This window comes from Rhinolophus ferrumequinum (assembly GCF_004115265.2).
Source record: "Rhinolophus ferrumequinum isolate MPI-CBG mRhiFer1 chromosome 5 unlocalized genomic scaffold, mRhiFer1_v1.p scaffold_110_arrow_ctg1, whole genome shotgun sequence".
NCBI lineage: Eukaryota > Metazoa > Chordata > Mammalia > Chiroptera > Rhinolophidae > Rhinolophus > Rhinolophus ferrumequinum.
The window spans coordinates 8010210-8030064 of NW_022680355.1; the positions used below are offsets into that span (position 1 = coordinate 8010210).

Consider the following 19855-nt stretch of genomic DNA (forward strand, 5'->3'; position numbering starts at 1 on the left):
ATTCATTACAGCACACTTGACCAGTTGCGACCGCGGGTCAGTTCAGTAGCTTTCTCCCCAACCCTTTCTCTTGGTTTTCCCCATTGTTCTTCACTTGGTTCCACACACAGCAAGAGGAAATTCTTTCTTTCAAATTTGCAATTCTGCCCTTACTTCAAGTTGTAGTAGCCTTAGTCTACAGAGGATTTTTACAGGTGCATTTACCGACTTCTTCAGGGAGATCCTAGTATTAGAAGAATCCCACAGGCAAAGTATACCACCTCCTCCTGCCTCCTCATTTGTTTCCTTTTTGCCTCTTCCTCTCTCCTCTAACTTCAGTGTTACGTACATGCCATGTCTTTCTCTAAATTAAAAAAGTAAATAAAATTTAAAAGAAAAAAATTATAAAACTTGAAAATATTTGTGAATCTAATGAGAAATATTCCTGTGTCTGTCTTGTCTCTGAGTTGAAATTTCTTAAAACAAGGAGCATATGTTAGTACAATGGCTAGGATTTCAGACTGAAACATTTAAAAATACTTTTCAAGAGTAAAATAACATTTTAAAACTGCATTTAAAACTGCACTACAAATTTAGTGTGATATTTATTTGTATTTTGTTATAAGTATTGGGAAAATTAGCATTCATGTCTTTTCTTGTGTTGAATGCTGTTGTTGGAATTTCAGTTTATATATGATACTTTGAATACAGTAAGCATAATGTTAACCTTCTTACAGTAAGTGCATTCTTAAAAGTAAAACAATCAAAATCTGAGAGAATATAGTTTTTACACATATAATTATACAGTTACACTCAAAGTATCCAAAGTGAGACATTAACCTTGATTGATTTGATCTCAATGTAATTGACACAGGTATGTGGCAGAAAAAATGGGTGGTGCAATTCCAAAAGAGAAACTACAAGATTTCAGCTGGGAACTTCATATAAGTGAACTAAAATTTCAACTTAAATCCAATGTTGTACCAATTGGGCAGATCAAGAAAGGAATCTTCTACCATCGAGCCTTGCTTTTCAAGGTATTTAAGATGTTTGCCTCATTTGCCATTAGGTAAAAATGTATTCTCTTTATCATAATGGAGTGAGCTAGCTCTAATATTTAACTGTATAACATTAATCCTATCACTTAGATTTACTTATATTTGAGATATATATGTACATGTGTACATATATATGTGTGTGATCCTTCTATATATATTTGCCAGACTATTGAAAGCATATTAATTCAACATTTACATATTATACAGGCCAGGGCCTCTTCTAGGGTCTGGAATATAGAGATACTAAAGTGATAGTCCCTGTGTGCAAGGGGTACCTAAGCCAGACTTGTGGGTTCTAAGGTGACGTCAGGGAAAGTTTCAGGAGAGAACATGATACGTAGCCTGAGTATTAGAGGTTACATGGGATTTCGACAGGTAAGGAAGGAAGAGAAGAGTATTTTAAACAAAGCAAACATTTTATACAAAATAGCAGGTATGAGAGTCAATGGCCATTTGGGAAACTTAGAAGAGTTTTTCTGGATGAAGAAAGAGGAAGCGCTGGATGAAGCTAAAGGACCAGATCATAAAGCACCATGTGAGTGGCCACTGAAAGTTGTTCAGGAGAAATAGGTAACATGATTTTGAAAGACCATTCAGACAACAGAATGGGAAATGGATTAGAGCTGGGGCAAGACTAGAGACAGGAAGACTGGAGCAAGAAGTATGGGTGACCTATACTGAAGCCAACGTAGAGGATGTGAAAGGGGGAATCAATTTTAGAGGAAGATTTAGAAGATAAAGCTGAAAGGAGTTTGTGGCTGCCTAGGTGTGGTGTGAGAGAGTGCATGAAAAGAAAAAAATGATTTCCAGGTTTCGGGCAGGGCCACCGGTAGGGATGGCATTACTTACTGAGATAGGGGACACTACAGAAGGATCAGGTTTAAGAGAGGTTTTCTCCATTGTACCCAGTGCCTAGAATATAACAGGAGTTAAGAAAATGGTTTCTGAACTATAGACAGAATGTATAAAATTCTTGTCCTCTCCCAAATACCCATAAGCCTTATTGCATCCATATGTAACCAGCCTCCTGTTCCAAGCTAATTCTATTTATAATCCAAATGCGTTTTCCTGTTTCTTTGGATTTCATACTCTATCCATTCTTCTCTCCTGTCTTAAAACTTTTTCTCTATTATGAGCTGTTTCTCCTTTAAAATCAAAACTTGAGTCCACAATATTTAAAGAGAAAATATATTATCTTTTCTCATAATATCTACAACTACTACTATAGATCCTATTAGCACGACCACCATCATTTTGAGCTGAGTTCCAGGCAGTTGATAAACATAATTGTGAAGTCTGAAAAATGCCAAAGGTTGAAATGACTACCCTTATTTTAAAGACAAGAAAACAATTACTTAAAGAAGGAAATTACCCAAGGTCAACCAAAGGTACAGCTGGAATTTGAATCCATGACTATCTTAATCAAAACCTACCATAATGCTCCTTCTATCTGCAAATAATTCTCACTCCTCATCAAAATTCTGAATCATCTTAACTCCTTGACCCTCCTCGGCATACCTCTCATTTTTCTTCTCAACTCACTTCAGTCTGGCCTTTGCTCCCTCTCAATAAGTATTATAGTGATCTGTGTTACTTGATATGTCAAAGAATTTGTCATTGATCATTCTTTCTTTGACACCATTCTCTTTAGTAACTTCCCCTGTGTCACATCCCACGCAAAGAGAGTTGTGGGGCGCGAGGAGGGCGGCACAGAGTTAAGAAAAGACAGGAGTCAATAATAGATTTTAAGCAGGGCCAAGAGACCCCCAGTCTCAAGAACTGGATGCCCTGAATCGGTCCTATGCATTAGCTTTTATTAGTTAGGTGGGGAAGTAAAAGAGATAAAGCTTGTCAATCTCAAGATCTGTGAATCCCACACATCATAATAGGAAACTGATTCAAGCCAATCACCCTTGCCTGCAGGCAGCAGAACTGTAAGTCTCAGGATGTCTGTACTTCCCCAAGGGACAAAACCTATATGCATATGAATAGATGGAGAGCACATCACTGAATCTCTTCCCTTGCAGGTTGTGGGAAGGAATGCAGCCGCAGAGGCTTTCCTTAGCCTGGGGAAGGTGGGGGGCTGTGCCCACCTCTATGAACCCCGTGGGTTCTCCTGTTGGTCCCCACTCGATTGTGCCTGGCTTGAGTTGTCCACCCCCCATGGGGAATCTTACTCGTCATTGGCTGACCAGCCATCTTTTTGAAGCCAAACAGGGAGACATAAAGTGCAAACACAAAGGTGAAGCAAAATCTCTGAAAGGATCCATTTCACAGACTCTCCTTTCTTTGGGGGTAGGTACAAGGAGACAGACGGGTAGGCTGCTGTGTGGCAACACTCCTGTCTTGCCATTTCATCTCAACCTTTAGAGACCTCTTTTACTCCACCCTTCTCTTAAATGTTGGGATCCCTCAAGATTCCGATGCAGGCTTTTCTCTTTTCTCCCCTTATGTACTTCACACAGTGAGGTCATCCTCTCATGTGGCCTTAAATGCCGTCTACATGACTAAATTTCCAGATCCTGTTCTCTGTCCCATAAACCTCTCCTGATTCCAGATCTGTGTATCTCTTTACTGTCTTGCTAGCTGCACTTAAGTGTTTCATAGGCACTATATTAGTCTGCTTGGGCTTCTTTAACAAAATATAGACTGGGTGACTTAAACAATAAATGTTTATTTCTCACAGTTCTGGAGGCTGAGAACTCCAAGATCAAGGTGCCAGGAGATTTAATGTCTAGAGAGGCCCACTTCCTGGTTTGTAGTGCCACTTTCTTACTGTATCCTCACACAGCAGAAAGAAAGAGCACAGGCTGTTCTCTTCCTCCTCTTATAAGGGCACTAATCCCCTTCATGAGGGCTCAACCCCATGAACTCACCTAAATCTAATTACCTCCTAAAGGCCACGCCTCCAAATGCTATCACATTGGGGCTTAGAAGTTTCAACGTATAAATTTGGTGGGGTGGGGCACGTACACATTCAGTCTGTAACATTATGCCAAACTGCGTTCTTGACCCTCACAGCTCAACCAAGTTATACAATTAATTTCTCAGGTCTTGCCCACCGCCACAATCCCTAACACTGATACTCGTTGATAAAATCTCTTATCCTTCTGCCCCTCCTAAATCTTTTCTTCCTCCTACATATACATTTTATCTCCTCCATTTTCTTCCAGTTTGTTGACTCTTTTTTGGTTTGTTTTCCCCCTTGGCAGCCTTGAGGAATTTTTCCACAGACCTTATAATTTGCTCACTAATTTCCCTCATTTTATTACTTCCCGTCTTTCCACCCCTCTGCCTTACCAGCCCACCCTGGACCAATCCAATTGCCTGCCTTTTCCACGATGACACTCAAGCTACAGAATATGACAGTGAGGAGTGCCACAGTCAATTGAGAGTGTCCAACATGGGTACACATACGTGTTGCCTGGCCACCCTTTTCCAGCTCCTAGTAATAGGCTTCCATTTTCCTCAGCAGCTGTGCCCCACATCTGCCCTTCTTTTTCAGCCGTTTCATCTCCACCTTTTCCTCTAGGTAGATGACCTTGTTTCCTACTTAACAAAAAAAAATAAAGATTTGCAGATTCAACTCAGCTGGAGGCAGTATCACCCTGAGGCTAAGAACTCAGACTTGGGAGACAGATTCCCTGACTTTCACATCAGGTCACCACCTACTATGACCTTGGGAAAATTATCTGACCTCAGTTTTACTTTCTATAAAATGGGAAGTACAATAGTATCTATTTCACAGGGTTGTTTAGATGATTTAAAGTGTCTTGACATGGAGTAAGGGATCAGTAAATATTATTTTAGAAAAGTTAATTATATGTTTATATTTTTGTCTCTCTACCCCACTAGACTATGAGTATAAAATGATTCTAGTACTAATTCCAACATGGGAGGGGGTGTGTTTCATACATCAAAACAATTCTCTGACACCAGTTTGGTGTCCTACAATTCAACTCAATTCTGACACTATCTACCTGGAGAGGGCGTCAGATCCCACAGGTGAAGGCCTCAGTCCTACAAGACTACCCCGACCCCACTCCAGATGCCAGTCTCAAACCCAGGTTATCACCTGTGCTTCTGACTGAGCAGCTATAGAGTAGAGGTCCCAACAACCTCATCCCTGAGTTCGATTAAATTGCAAGAGCTGCTCACAGAACTCAGAGAAACATTTTACTTATTACCTCACCATTTTATTGTAAAAGGACTTAGGAACTGCCAGATGGAAAGGATGCATAGGGTAAGGTCTGGGGAAAGGGGCCTGGAGCTTCACTGCCCTGTCTAGGCCGGCCACTACCCCAAATTTCTACCTGTTCATCAACCCAGAAGGTCTCTGACCCTCTGCTTTGTGTTTTTATGGAGGCTTCATTACATAGGCATGGTTGATTAAATCATTGGCCATTGATGATTGATTCAATTTCCAGCCTCCTCTTCCCAGAGGTCAGGGGGATGGGACTAAAAGTTCCAAACCTCTAATCACAGGCCTGATTTCTCTTGGCAACTAGCCCCTATCCTCAGGTGTGGTCCAAAAGTCATCATTCGCATAACAAAAGACATCTTGACGGCTCTCTACACATATGAAATTCCAAGGATTTTAGGCCCTCTGTGCCAGACACCCTGAGGAAGACCAAAATATTTCTCATTAGAAATCACAATATCACAGAGTGCTCTACATTCAGATAAATTACATTAACAAATGAATATAGAGATGATTAAAACAACACAAATCTTGCCTTCTAGTACTAGGAACATTTACTGAGTCCTCTGTGCTAGCATTCATGGCTCTAAGCTCTTGACATGTATTCATTCACTTCATCTTTATAACCACCCTATAAGGAAGGTGGCTATACTGTTGTTAGCCTCATTTCACAGATGAAGAAATGGGAGCACAGAGAGGCTGATGCATTTGTCTGAGGTGACAACAACTATAAGTGCATGAGCTGAAATTCAAACCCAGGCAGTCTGAGCCAGCTCTTATCCACTATCATGTGGCTAAGAAGTTTCCAGATGATTCTAAGGGTATTTTTTAATAACCTCAAAATCAAAACAAATTGAAGAGCCAACTTTCAAGAAACATAAGCAACACCTAAGGAGGTGGCAGCACGCAACTCAAGAAGGACCACTTACAATTTTCTTCCTGCTCCACAATACCCATCTATATCACACCATAAATCAGCTAGAAACAGGTCCCCACCAATTGGGTCCCTCCCATTGTGTATCACACCCAAAGAGCAGCCTAGAAGCGTGGGAAGATTGATAGATGCACTAGTGCTGAAAGCTCACAGAATAGCTTTTCTCCAATGACATTATCAATCTTGTGCTGATATGCTTGAAAAATGTCACTTCCCAGCAGGACCTACATAGGGATTTTGAATCTACAGAATCTTGAGGAACATGGGAACTTACCACATTTTATTGGCCCCTATCACAATATTCCACATTTTTTTCTGCCTCCTTTCTAAGCACTAGTTTGCAAGAGTTGTATATTTTACCTTCAACTAAGGTGAGTCTTACAACTAAGAATTTTTCTCCACTCCTCTCCCTCCTTACTCTCAGTTGATCTTCTCCCACAGGCCTTGGCTGATAAAATTGGCATTGGCTGCTCTCTGGTTCGAGGGGAGTATGGCAGAGCTTGGAATGAAGTCAAGCTGATGAATGAATCTCTAAAGGGAGTGACTGGGGGTCTCCCTCCTCCTGAAATATACATCGTTGACCTCATGTTCCAACCAGGTAGACTGATCAAGCTAAGAAGTAGAGAAGCAGATCTTTACAGATTTCTCTAAACTATCAAACGAACACAAAAGAAGTTCAAACAAGAAATTTATTCTATACCTTTTCTATGAAGGTCACCCATTAATTTTATTTCTTTAAATTAAAGTATTAGAAATGTTTTCTCTGTGTCAAAATGAGGACTCTTGGATCGACTTAGTTGTGCTTCTGACTTCAGTCTTTTGGCAAAAGTTTGGTCTGATTAGATCATATTATGTGATAGGACAGGGGGGATTGTCATGGTGGCACTAAATCTTCTATTTTGAGATTTGGACCCCTGGAATAATTTGATTTAACAAGTGTAATTTAGCTTGGGACTTTTTGAAAGCTTTCTTTTCTGTGTCTCCTTTCTGCCAAACCTTAATGACTCTGTTTACTATATATTTACTATGCATACCAGTTTTAATGTTTCTATTTACTTTGGCCTTACATGCCAAATCCATGTCTTGGGAGGGGTTTTTGCATCTGTACAGGATCCACTCCTGGCTCCAACTTAATTTTACATAACATTGCAAAGGTTGTGATAACCAGTTTGAACTGCACCTTCCCCCACCCCAGTGACAAAGCCAAAACACAATAGAAGATTCCACTACAGGCTGAAGCAATTTACATTCTGGTTAGAAAATACAAAACTTCACATGAAACAAAGATTGGGGCAGTAGTCTCCAGCAGACTCTGCCCAGCTGACCCTTTACTTTAATAAATCTTCCTTCTGTATTTCTACCTGCCTTATGAATTCTTTCACAACCTGGGAGCAGCCCCAACATTATGTTCATTGTTCCTCATGAGAAGCGTATCATTGTCAGAATTAATCCACTGTTTCCTAAGGAGCATCTCTGCCCTTTGGGAATCTTGTGTAACAACACCTAGCTGATGTTCCCAGATAATTCCGTGACTTCATGACTGTCATTCTTCATGTCTAGAACACTTCAGGAAAAAACGTAGTTAAATAAATTCAATGGTTTTTAATGTTTTCAGTTACCTTTTCTCACTTGTATGAAGTAATGATGTAGGAATATTTCTATGAGTGCCAGGATCGTGTCTCGAAAAACCGAAGAATGGAAGCACGGACCAACGAGAGGCGAGGAGTTGTAAAGGAGGATAGTTTATTAAAAGTAAAGAGTCGCAGCTCCCAAGCGGGTGGGGGTTTCCGAATGGGATGCCCGTCCTGCCTGTTTATCATGATATGCTAGGAACTAATCATCTCCAAACTTTTTGGCAGCTTGTAGGGCTGCTTGTTTCTCAGAATTAGTGAGAATCTGATTTAAGATTAACATGGCATCTTTCCAAGAGAGGTCAAAGACTTGGGTTAAGTTTTGGAAAGCTTCTATATATTTATCAGGGTCATCTGAAAACTTCCCTAGATCTCCTTTTATTTGTTTGAGATCTTGTAGGGAGAAAGGGACTTGAACCCTGACAAGAGTTCAAGAAATTGGGAGGCCCAGTTTCTCATGGCATCTCCTGTAAGGGAAGGAGATTTGCTTCCAGCTGGGTCTGCTATTGTACAGGAGGTCCTGGATAAGGAGGGAAACAGGTCCTGGATAAGGAGGGGCAAAGGCCAGCTCAAGAGGAAGATTAGGGTACAGAGGTTTGGGATGTTCTTCTACTGGGTACCTGCTGTGGGGGCCTCCCCCTCGGGGGAGGAAAGTCCCATTGAAGGTTTCTTTGAGTGGGTCTCTTTTGAAGGGGTCTCCTTTAGAGGAGGGAGACTAGAAATTATCGCCAAAAAAGCCGGATCCACTTTACATTTCTCACAGAGGTCTGGGTTGTCCCTCAGAGTGAAGAAAGCTTGAATATATGGAACTTCTGACCATTTGCCTTTCCATCTGCAAAACAGATCTAGCTGCATAACAGTATGATAATACTTCCCTCTGAAGGCCAAGTCTCCCCATCTTGTAATTTGTATTTAAGCCAAGCGTCGGAACAAAAGAAGACCAGGCGCCGTTTCTCTTTTAGAGTCTGGGGGTCAAATTTGTCCCAATGTTTCAAGATGCAATCCGGGGTGGGGGAAGGCGTGTGAGGGCTGATTGCCCATGTGGAAGGGAGGGAGAAGAGAAAGGCATCCCTTTACTGTTCGTCTCCCAACAACTGTGACTAGAGTGTCCTCTAGCTCAAGCCACGGAGACCGTACGACTGGTTCCGAGGCATGTGTGGAGACACGGCACGCCAGGGTGGTAGCGCTTACCTGGACTGCGCAGCCCATGTCCCGGGAGTGCGCCTGCCCATATCCGTGTGTGTACCCGCCTAGATGTCCTGTGCTGGCCACCCACAGACCGATAAAGGCCGTGGCCAAAGATGGAGTGTTTCAAAGTGGAAGGGTATATGGCCCGACTCTGGGCACCTGGAAAATTGATGATGCAATTGAAATAATAGCGGCCTTCTGAATAGAGGTGTTTAATGAGTTTAATATACTCAAAGCTTGTAAGGAAGGCATAAGGCATAGGTGAGAGGGAGTGGAAGGAGGCTGTGAAGCCCGAGATATGAGGGGGGGACAGAAAGAGACATCTAAAGCCCCAAAAGTCTTCCAAAAAGGCTTCAGATAAGGCTGCTTCCTTAAGGAAAAGTGAGTCTGGAATATCTTGGTCCTCCTTAAAAACTTTGCCTGATGGTTGGCAACAAAGGTGTAAAAGGAAGGCAAGGAGATACTTGGGACCCCAGGGGCAGCATCCTAGATGAACTTGAGCCACTAAACAATTGTTGGAAAGTTGGCGACAGGTGGGAAGGGCACAAAAACAACAGAGATGTTGGGTGGGAGTTCCAGGACACCTCCATCTGCGCTTTAAAACTAAGAGGAATTCTCAATAGAATGATATGAGAGGGTATGCTATATGCCAGTAAAATTTATCCTCAGTAACCAGAGATGTCCTATAGAGGCAGAGGTCCATGTTCTTACCTTAAGATGTCTTCAGGCTGGTGGAGAGTGCTGAGGAGGTCTCATGGGGAAGGGGTGCCGGACCAACATTTCAAGAGCTGAGGAGAGAAAGTGGCAGGATGAAAAGAGCAGCATGGTTGGAGGAGATGTTCAGCCAGCACCCTTACAGGCGGTTGGGCTGGGGAAGGACCTGTGAGACCTTTGGAAACTCCCCGCAGAGTAGCCACGGCCAGAGCTCCTCAGTTGCCTGCAAAGGCCTGCAACCCCAGTCGCATGCCAGTATTCAGTCTCCTCGTGGAAAGGAAGAATAGCAGCGGAGGAATAGGAGAAAATATTAGGGACGGGGAGGGAGCATTCAAATGGCACCCTACTGGACAGTCAGGTTAGAAGAAGACCCAGGGAGCGTTTGGAACTCACTGCAGAGTAGCCGCAGCCAGAGTTCCTCAGTTGCTACCAAGGATTGTTCACCCCAACCTCGTACCATTCCTGGGCTTCCCTCCTCATAAGAGAAAGCAACTAAGGGCGACATTCCCCCTGCTCAGTGCTGGGGGGCATTAACCAGAGCCCTTCCGCAAAGCCTTTACGTCGTGGCTTAAGGTTGGCAGCCGCACTAGTCACTTTTAAATGGCTAATGGAGGCCCAATATTTGTGTGACAGGAGAAAGAGACAAAAAATGATGAAGACCCGTAAGTGGGCAAGTAGAAAGGCACAGATAATATACTCCTCTCCTTCAATCTCGGAGGATCCCCCAAATGATGTAGGAAATTTTTTTGTGAGTGCCAGGATTGTGTCTCGTGAAACTGAAGAATGGAAGCACGGACCAAGGAGAGGTGAGGAGTTGTAAAAGAGGATAGTTTATTAAAAGTAAAGAGTCACAGCTCTCGGAATGAGAGGGGTTCCCGACCGGGTTGCCCAACATGGGGCAAAGGCTCTGGTTTTTATATGTTCCCTTGCCTGCTTGGAGAAGGGAGTGCCAGCTGCCTTCTAATGGAATTCGTCCGTCAGGTTTGTCCTGTTTGCCCACCCTAAAGGGATTAAGGAACGTATTCCTATCTATCAGATCTGTTCCTTTTGTCCAAAAGGGGTTTACGAGATAATTTATTAACCTCAAGGCACATTCTTATATCTTTGTCCTGGAGTGAGGAAGCCATTCCAGAACCAGGAGTTTCGGGATATAGCTGCCTTTTGTTTATTCTACCAGGAACCTTCCTGTCTACCTAGTAACATGCTAACTAACCTGTCTCAGTAAGATTATTAATAGTTTAAATATTTATAGATCTACTTTATAGATCCATTTTAGTATTACAAATTCTAAAAAAAATTTTGTTCATATTTTTAAAAGCTTATTCAGAACACTGTTTAATATATTTCACTGAACGATAAATATTTCTAAAAACTATTTTTATCAATTGTATTTGTCCTGTCTATGTTGACTTGGAAATATACCTTCAGTTAAAAACAATTGTTTTGCATCTACACATGGTAATGCTGGGTGACAAAAATATTATTTTAAATTTACGTAACTTAAAAATTCTTCTCTTTGAAATTTTGAAATATAGAAATAGAATAAGTCTTTGCTGAGGAATTGTGTTTTCAGTATTAAGCACAAAACAGAGAGCAAATACACATTTCAAATGGTAAGAGAGATAAAAATAAGTAATATGATCTCATGAAGTGTATATTTCCTAGTCAGGCATTTTAAGTATAAAATTTACTTGTGTAATCATCTTACTATAAGTTCTTTAAAAGTGAGTTTGATTTTAGAAATTAAGGCAAAATTATTATGTATTAACCAATCTGTAATTTCAAAGAATATCTAATTCTTTGTTTCCAAATAAAGTTCTTAAGATAAAACTTATCATGCAATTTCATGAACTAGAGCATGCATTATAGGATATAAACCTGTCTAAGCATTTTCAAGTCTGTTTTGATCCAGGAGGCATTTAAAGTAGATTACAAAGGTATATAAGATGTAATGAAATAAAAATAAATGCAAAACAGGTATGAGTGTAGAAAAGAACATTCAACAAAGCCAGAAAGAAGCTTAGAATTCAAATGCATCCATGAAAATCTTATGCATTTGTTAGAGGTGAGTGAAAATTTGACGCTAAGCTCTCTAGCAGCCAGTGCAGAGGGAAATGCTATCAGTTACATGATTTATAATCGAGGCCACTAGATAAAAGCACAAAACAGTTTCTCAGGAGAAGCAAAGACGAGGGAATTCCTCTTTGAGAGCTTCCTACATATGACAAATGTAATATAGAAAACAACATCTTTGAAAAATAACCTTCTAGTAAGTTCTGGGAAGAGTTTTCATAGGGCAATGGCCTAACATCAAAATGGAATGAGGGAGAGTTCCATGCATATCCACTATGATGTGGTCCAAGTAAACACCACATTTTTCAGTCTGGTATAAGCCAAAGACACATTTTTATTTTTCATCTTTGAGACAATTATATATATATATCATTTCTCTCAATTAGGTTCTAGGTTATCACTGAACCGGAATGAGTTTAAACTATATTCTCTGACAAGTCTTTGACATTTATCTATTCTGTGTTATCAGTTAAGTAGAGTGCCATAAGATTTAATAATAAGCCAATCTAGTATAAAAAGAAAACACATACACAATAGTAACTAAAATTATAAAATACCTAAAAATAGATTTAACAAGAAATATACAAGAAAAACTATAGAATTTTAATGAGAGCTGAATAAATGAAGATACACATCCTTTTCTTTGATTGAAAACTCAGCAATATACTGGTGGCAAAAGGTGAAGGTATTAAGAAATGCAAATTATTAGTTATAAAATAGTCATGGGGATGTAAAGTACAGCATACGGCATATAGTCAATAATATTGTAATAACTAATATGTACATTTAGTATAATTTCATATAAAACCTCAACATATTTTCTTTTCTGGAACTTGACAAATTGTAAGAATGAATGCATATGAATGCCAATAATATTTTGAAATAAAAAAATAAATAGGAATTGGTTCCATCATATATCAAAACATATATTAAAAAGCACTAATAAATCAATTAGTTTGGAACAAGCACAAACACAGAAAAATATTAAGTCCCAGACGTAGCTTTTCTGCCTTGTGGGGAAATGATAGGCTATTCGGTAAATGACAATGGGAAAATTATGATCTTGGCAAGGGGAGATCCTTTCTATTTATGACAGAAAAACTAGAAGCCATAAAAGAACACAGTTGACAAGTTTGGCGACACAAAACTTTTAAATTCCTGTTCATAAAAATACAGCATAAGCAAAAATATTTCTGTTCAGCAAAATAAAATGTAAGCAAAATTATAGGCAGGGAGAAAAAAATTATAGCACATGTAACAGACAAAATGTTCATATGCTTCATAAACAAAGAGCTTTTATAAATTAGTGAGAAAAAGATGATTCATTTGGAGAACAAAGAGAACTGTATTTGAATAGGACATCTATACAGTGGTAATAAATAATCCCCAGATCTCAGTCATTTAAGATAGTCTTTTATCACATTACATGTCAAGAACAGGCTGGTAGAGGGGGCTCAGGTCCACACAGTCACTTCAAGGACCCAGGATGGCAGCAGCCCCTCCTTATGTAGCTGCACTGTCTGGAATACACGACCTTCTCAGTCACTACAGTGGGAAGAGAAAGTGCTAATGATCTCCTCAAGGAATTACATGCTTTGGGCTGAAACAACATGTTATTTAGTCGGAACTAGATCCAGAAAATATGGGGCAATGTCTAGAACCAAGGAGATCTGAGTTAGAATCCTGACTGTTACTTAAAAATTGTGGAAATTCTGGCAACTCTTCTGGTTGTGAGATTTCAAAATAACTTATATAAAGTAATGCATTAGTTTGTCACAATCAAAAGCTACAGTTTCTCTTCTGGAGATCAAACTATTTCATTAAAATTAATATCTAAATTTCAAAAACAGCTATTAATTAAATGGAGAAACACATTTAAATAGAATCCTTTTCACAGGCTTTTAGCAAATATCATAAATGAGGATTCCAGTTTGCAATGTACTTTGCAGTGTACCCTGATCTGAGTACACATCAGATTTCAAAAGTATCATTTCCTTGTCAAAGAAGCAGCACTGTCATCCATGAAAAATGCTTTTCTAGAAACTCAAAATAAAATGTAAAATCAAATGGATATTCACCTTTTCTTTTTATTGACACAGAATTATTTAAATAGTAACTTGTTTCTCAGGAAGATATTCCTATAGTATTCCTATGCCAAAGGCAGTAATCTGGAGGTAAGATACAGATACAGTCAGGAGACATGCATTTTCCCTTAGAGCCATTCACAGAAAGGCTGTAATCCACATACTGATGGTACTTGTTTGTTTTAATTCAGCTGAATATGAAGGGAGGGTAAACTCATTCTCTGAAAACCATAATGGAAAATATCACTGTTTTTGTATACTTTTAGAGCAATACAATAAGCACCAAATTAATTATTTAGAGTTTAGTATTTAAAAGTACTATTCTTTATTTAAAATTACCTGAATATTATTATTTAGATCACCAGTAACAGCTTTGCTTAGGCTTACGCTTTTAAAGCCATGAATATAAATATTTTAATAATATAAGTGGACATGAAAAGATAGCCATTGAAGAATTAGGTGTGAATATATTCATATATTGAATTCAAATAAAGCTCTTACAGAACTCACACAGTACAAGAGAGCCATAGGATCTGCCAATATATAAAACACAAATCACAATTTTAAAAATAAAAAGAATTGTTGAAAAAGGTAAAGAAATTGTACTGCAGTGATTTTACTTATAAATTCCATAAGCCTTTAATATTGAGAAGCAATATAACAGTGGTAAAAAGCCAAGGTCTGGAGTCAGAACTGAGATTAAGTTCTACAGCTACCTTTTTCTACCTGTGTGATGTTGACAAAATTATTTAACCTCTCTATCCCTCAGTTCACTCTTCTGGAAAATGGGGGTAAATAATAACAAGTATTTACATATTGTATACTATGTGCCAGAGGCTAGTCTATTCCTTCAGTTAATTCTTCCAGTGACCCTATGATATATAGGTAGTATTATTCATATTTAGCAAGGAAAGAACAGAGAAGGTAAGTGACTTACCCAAAAATCGCTCAGCTAGTAAGCGGCAAAGCTTTCCATTTGAAACTACTTTGTCTCCGGAGGCTCATAATCTGTGTGCCTGATAAAGCTGCTGTGAGGAAGACCTAAGGCCACACATGTACATGAGAGATGTGTGTGTGCAAGGGGACAGGGAAGGTGCGCGAGCATGTTTGTGTGCCTGTGTGTTTATAGCTTTCCAATTAATGCTCACGTATATTCTGTTCACACCTCTGCCCTTAGCATGTTTTGAGGGAATTGTTTGTTCTTCATCTATCTCTCCTTTTAGATCAGAGGTCAGCAAAAATGTTTTCCTTAAAGGGCCAGACAGTCAATACTTTAGGCTTTTCAGGCTATACAGTCTATATTGCAACCACTCAACTCTGCTATAGTAGAGTGGTTTTATGGCTATAAAAGCAGCCATAGATAATACCTAGAAAATAAACTTTATTTGGCAAAACAGAAGTAGGCCAGATTTGCTTTGGATGATGAGTACTTTGTGGGTATGGACATGGAAAAGGCTATGCTTTGCTTATCCTTGTCCCTGGGTACCTTAGGACATTCAGGGGAGACTCTCAACACTGGCATTCATCTTCCTTGGTTTCTCTGGGCACTAAGATGGATCTATTTGAAATCACTCCAATGGATGCCAAAGCAGATTCCTTATTTTTCAATAAGGATGAGAATAGACTTGACCCATCTAAAAAAGAAAATAAATTTTTCTATCTTCTAAAGTGTCAAGGGTCTGAGGTTTTGCCTACGTGTAAGCTAACTGCCACAGTTTCATGGTTGTCAGAAGACAAGAGTTCCTGGGTCAGAGGCAGAGCACTTCATAACTCACGGCATAGCAAGCAGCATGGGACAGCATATTGAGTCAGTTCTCCTTGCTCCCAAGTCTAACGTGGGCAAGGTGGATAGGCCTAGATAGATGCCTACAAATGCAGTGACTTGTGTTACAGGAGAGGAACCCTGACCTTGGAGAACCCAATCTTTTATACTGGGCAGCAAGCATGCCTGCCCTTTTCACCATAGGGGAGACATTATATCTTCCAAGGCTGTTTGCTAACAACCTTGAAAAAAAATTTCAGAACAAAGGGCCACCACGAAATCTCTGTTTGTAAGGCATGCAGAAACAAGAGAGATCCATGGAGAATTGTCTCCCAATAGCTTTATTAATTCTTACAGTATACAAGGCTTTATGGAATTTCTTATCTATAAAATAGAGATGATTAACCCATGGTCATGTGAACTTACCCTAGTCAGTACCTCAGTAATTATATATGTATATTTTAAATATACATTTATATAAATTTAAAAAATGTTATATACATATATAAAAATTATACATAAGAAAGGTCACAGTAAACCAGCTTAATGATTCATGAGGCCAATTTTCTTTCTCTGGCAGCACCAAAGGAACATTTGTGAGGAAGTATAGTAGTTTTCCTCAATATCATCCTACTAATCTTTTGTCTACAATTTCAAATACAAATTCAAATCATGTCTCACCTCCCTAAGTTTCTCTAGATGCTTTTTGCTCTTCTGATGACCTTCTATAACACCATCTTTGGCACTTATTTTGGCATTTTCCTTTAAGCTTACTGCCTTACTTCCTAATGTACATGTATATTGTGTAGTAGGTAAGAGCATGATCCTTGGAATCAAAGAGACTTGGGTTTGAGTCCTGCTTTTACCAAGAATTCTTAACAGTGGGATGTTGAAAAAAAGTCTTTGTTTCCTTGTCTCTAAAATGAGGATATAATAATAGTAGCCACCTAGTGAGATGGCCCTGAGGAATACAACAGATAGCGAGTATAACGCACTCTGTACAGTGCTAAACTTACTCAGTGGTTGACGACTGCTGGCTATTATGCTTTGATCTCCCGCAATGAGACAGAAAGCTATTTCGGATTTGGCATACACCTTACTGGCAGTTACTAGCACAGGGTAGTTTGAGCAGTATTTGTTGACTGTTTTTATGCCTTAAATTAACTGACCTTAAAGATGACAATGAAATTTTCATTAGTTTTCATTTTCATTTGAATACTTTTGAAAAGTAGTTGAAAACACTCCCATCTCTTTCATGGCTACTTTTGAACTTGTGCACCAGGAAGTGAAAAGGCAGAAAGGCATACTATCTCTAGAGCTTATGTCTGAAATCATCCCCCGTCACCAACACCCTGCCTGTCCACAGGGTATAACCTGCGGTGGCTGCTCCATTACAAAAGGACACAGCGTTACTTCCATGGTGTGATGATTTCGTATTGCTGCTTGGCCCAGCTTGTCTGTGATTTCGAATGACTCATCACGTATATTTTCCTTTTAAATTACTATTAATTTGTGTCTTAAGACTACTTATGTTCTTGTTAACTTGCTAACAATGCATAAGGCTCCATATCAGCTAAGATTTTTTTCCATCAACCAGAACCTGCAAAGGAGCAGGCCCTTGTTTTTACAAGCCCTAGTAATCAGTATCTGCTTTAAGTAATCAGTATCTGCTTTGATCCTTGAACAACATGGGGGTTGAGGCAGTAGGGCGCTCTCTTGTGCAGTCGAAAATCTGCGTCCAAGTTTTGACTCCCCCAAAACTTAACTATTAATAACCTACTGTTGACTGGAAGCCTTACCAATAACATAAACAGTCAATTAACACATGTATTATATACTATATTCTTACAATAAAGCTAATTAGAAAAAAATGTTATTGAGAAAATCATAAGAAAGAGAAAATACATTTACAGTATTTATTGAAAAACATCCACATAAAAATGGACCCACACTATTCAAACCCGTGTTATTCAAGGTCAACTGTATTTCAGTCATGAGTGTCAGTCTGACCTCAGAGCAATGAGCTAAGAGCCATCAGTTTCCTTTTCCAGCTCATAGGTATCAGCCCCCAAATCCGGCACACAGTCCAACTCTTATCTTGAGACAGTCCCAGTTTGTTTTACACGAGAACAGCTGGCATACAAATGGAATCAAGTACTTTTAAGTAGTCATTAATCACATTGATAAGAACAGCTGAAACAAACAGTGTTCTCTCTAAGTACTTACATATCTGACATACAAATCAAGTGATAGTCCAATTAGTTTATTTATAGGTTCCTTTCTTTGAAAAATCTGAGTTAGTGTCTGCCTTTTCTTTTGATTCCATAGAGTTTGCTTTTGGAAAACAGATGAATGCATTTATATCTGTATTATTAAGTCATTTTTCTGCTAAATTATTGATAGTCATTATCATGCATACACAATATTCTAGCTGTGTGACATTTGTTTAGCTTTCCAGAAAAAAACTTTTAATCTCATTTTATTAATACAAGTGAGAGAAAGAGAAAGAGAGATAGAGATAAATATGCTGGTTCCTTAGACTGTTACAGAATAGAAAACTTGACTTGTATCCTTTGTATGTAATTATTCACTCCTTTGAGAATTAGGATGAGAGGAAAAAAATTAACTGCTGAATGAGGAGATTTTCCTTATGCAGTTGTTATGTTTCCCTAGCTAATAAGACTCTAGTAAAATAAAAAAAATAAAAAGGAAACTAAGAATTGTCAGGATGGACTTCAGAGCCCCACTCAGAAGTAATACTATCGAACCCACCCTGGCTGGTTTTAAGGAGTGGCACCAAATTTAGCAACACGAAAGCCCTCCCCATGCCCAGAGCCCTGACTGCTACCTACAGAAACATAATTGGTGAGTTAAAACCATTTACAGGATAAATCAAATGCTCTCTCTTGTGCATGTTAGTTACTAAGTGAGCGCCGTGAGAATCAGGATTGCAGTGTCTGATGCTGCCACACAGTCGCAATCAGAGAACACACCCACGAATATGGAATCCCACAGACAGGAAACGAAGAAATGAGGAAGGCCTTGGTAAACCTCTTAATACCGGACTGTCTGATCATCTTTAGGCTTAGTTTTAGAGTCACCATCACATTATTGGCATAGTCCTCAAGGCCTACACTGGGGGGGGGGGGGGGGGGGTCAGGAGAATGACATCTGGCTGGGAACCTAGTGCAGAGCCTTAATGTTAATCACTCAGGAAAGAAGCCAAATCTGGCCTTTAGCCTGTCCCTGGCCAAGTTTCAGAGCCCTCAGTCAGCAGCCTGGGAAAGGACCCCTGGAGAGTGGCTCCCCCAAGGACACATTCTATTATCATTTTTCATGTATAGTTGGCATCTCTGTCAAAGATACCATGTAGAAAGGATGCAAAAAGCCATAGAGTACAGCTATGAACTAGAAACTTCCAGAAAGAAAGTCAGAGTGGATCTTTGGCAAGTGTTTCAAAGTACTCCCTCAGCTCAAGTCTCCATGTCCAAGGTTAAGTGTGACTAAAACATTAATCCAAGGAGAGGTTGGCAAATTACTGTTCTTCAAAGTTAAACAAAATTGAACCACACTTGTTTTTAATGAGTGTATTCATTTCTATAAAAAGACAAAAAATATATATGAAATAAATCATCTGGGAAATTTGAGACCCATGTTGTACTGAAAGTCTTGATTGCAAGATGCCATCAGCTTTAAAGTTTTGTTATTGGGTTTTGTTGTTTGCTGATGACGGGATTCAGAATACACTACTCCAAAATATGGCAACTTGGAATAGTGGACATTTCTAGTTGAAGGAATGTGAGAAACAGCAGGTGTAGGACGGACTTTCTGACCTCCCTTGTCTCCCCTGAAGCAGGTCACGAGACCCTCGTCTGAGAGGTGACCTCCCCACACCCAGAGGAAAGGAGCATCCTCATCTCCAAAGACAGAGGGACCATGAGAGGAATTTGAACAAACAGCCTTGCTAGGTTTCCCCCAGTTCACGACCTTTAGCTCAATACCCTATTGTTCTATCATGTTTTTTCCACAACTTTCCATTCTTCTTCAAACCTAATATAAAAATGCTCAGATCTCATCTTTCTTGGGGGGTCTTCATTTCCTTATGAAGGCTCCTGTGTCACGTAAAACTTACGTTAAGTAAATTTGTATGCTTTTTTCATGTTAACCTGAACACTGTCAGTCCAATTTCCAGGGCCCCAGCCAGAGAACCTAGGAGGGTAGTAAGAAAGAT

General features: G+C 39.5%; 1 protein-coding gene across 6 annotated transcripts in view; it reads left to right on the top strand.

Moving 5' to 3' along the window:
* ARMC3 (armadillo repeat containing 3) overlaps positions 1-19601 on the top strand; it is a 104106-nt gene extending 84505 nt beyond the window's left edge. For 2 of the 6 annotated variants that reach the window (XM_033100504.1, XM_033100505.1), the window contains 2 exons: positions 854-1016; positions 6614-7027. In XM_033100504.1, coding sequence (XP_032956395.1) covers positions 854-1016; positions 6614-6823 — 373 coding nt within the window. In that variant the 3' untranslated portion in view covers positions 6824-7027. Of the gene's footprint in view, positions 1-853; positions 1017-6613; positions 7028-19480 lie in introns of those variants that run through there. The other 4 variants (XM_033100502.1, XM_033100503.1, XM_033100501.1 and 1 more) reach the window with 4 other exon arrangements.
* Positions 19602-19855: the final 254 nt, after the last annotated feature.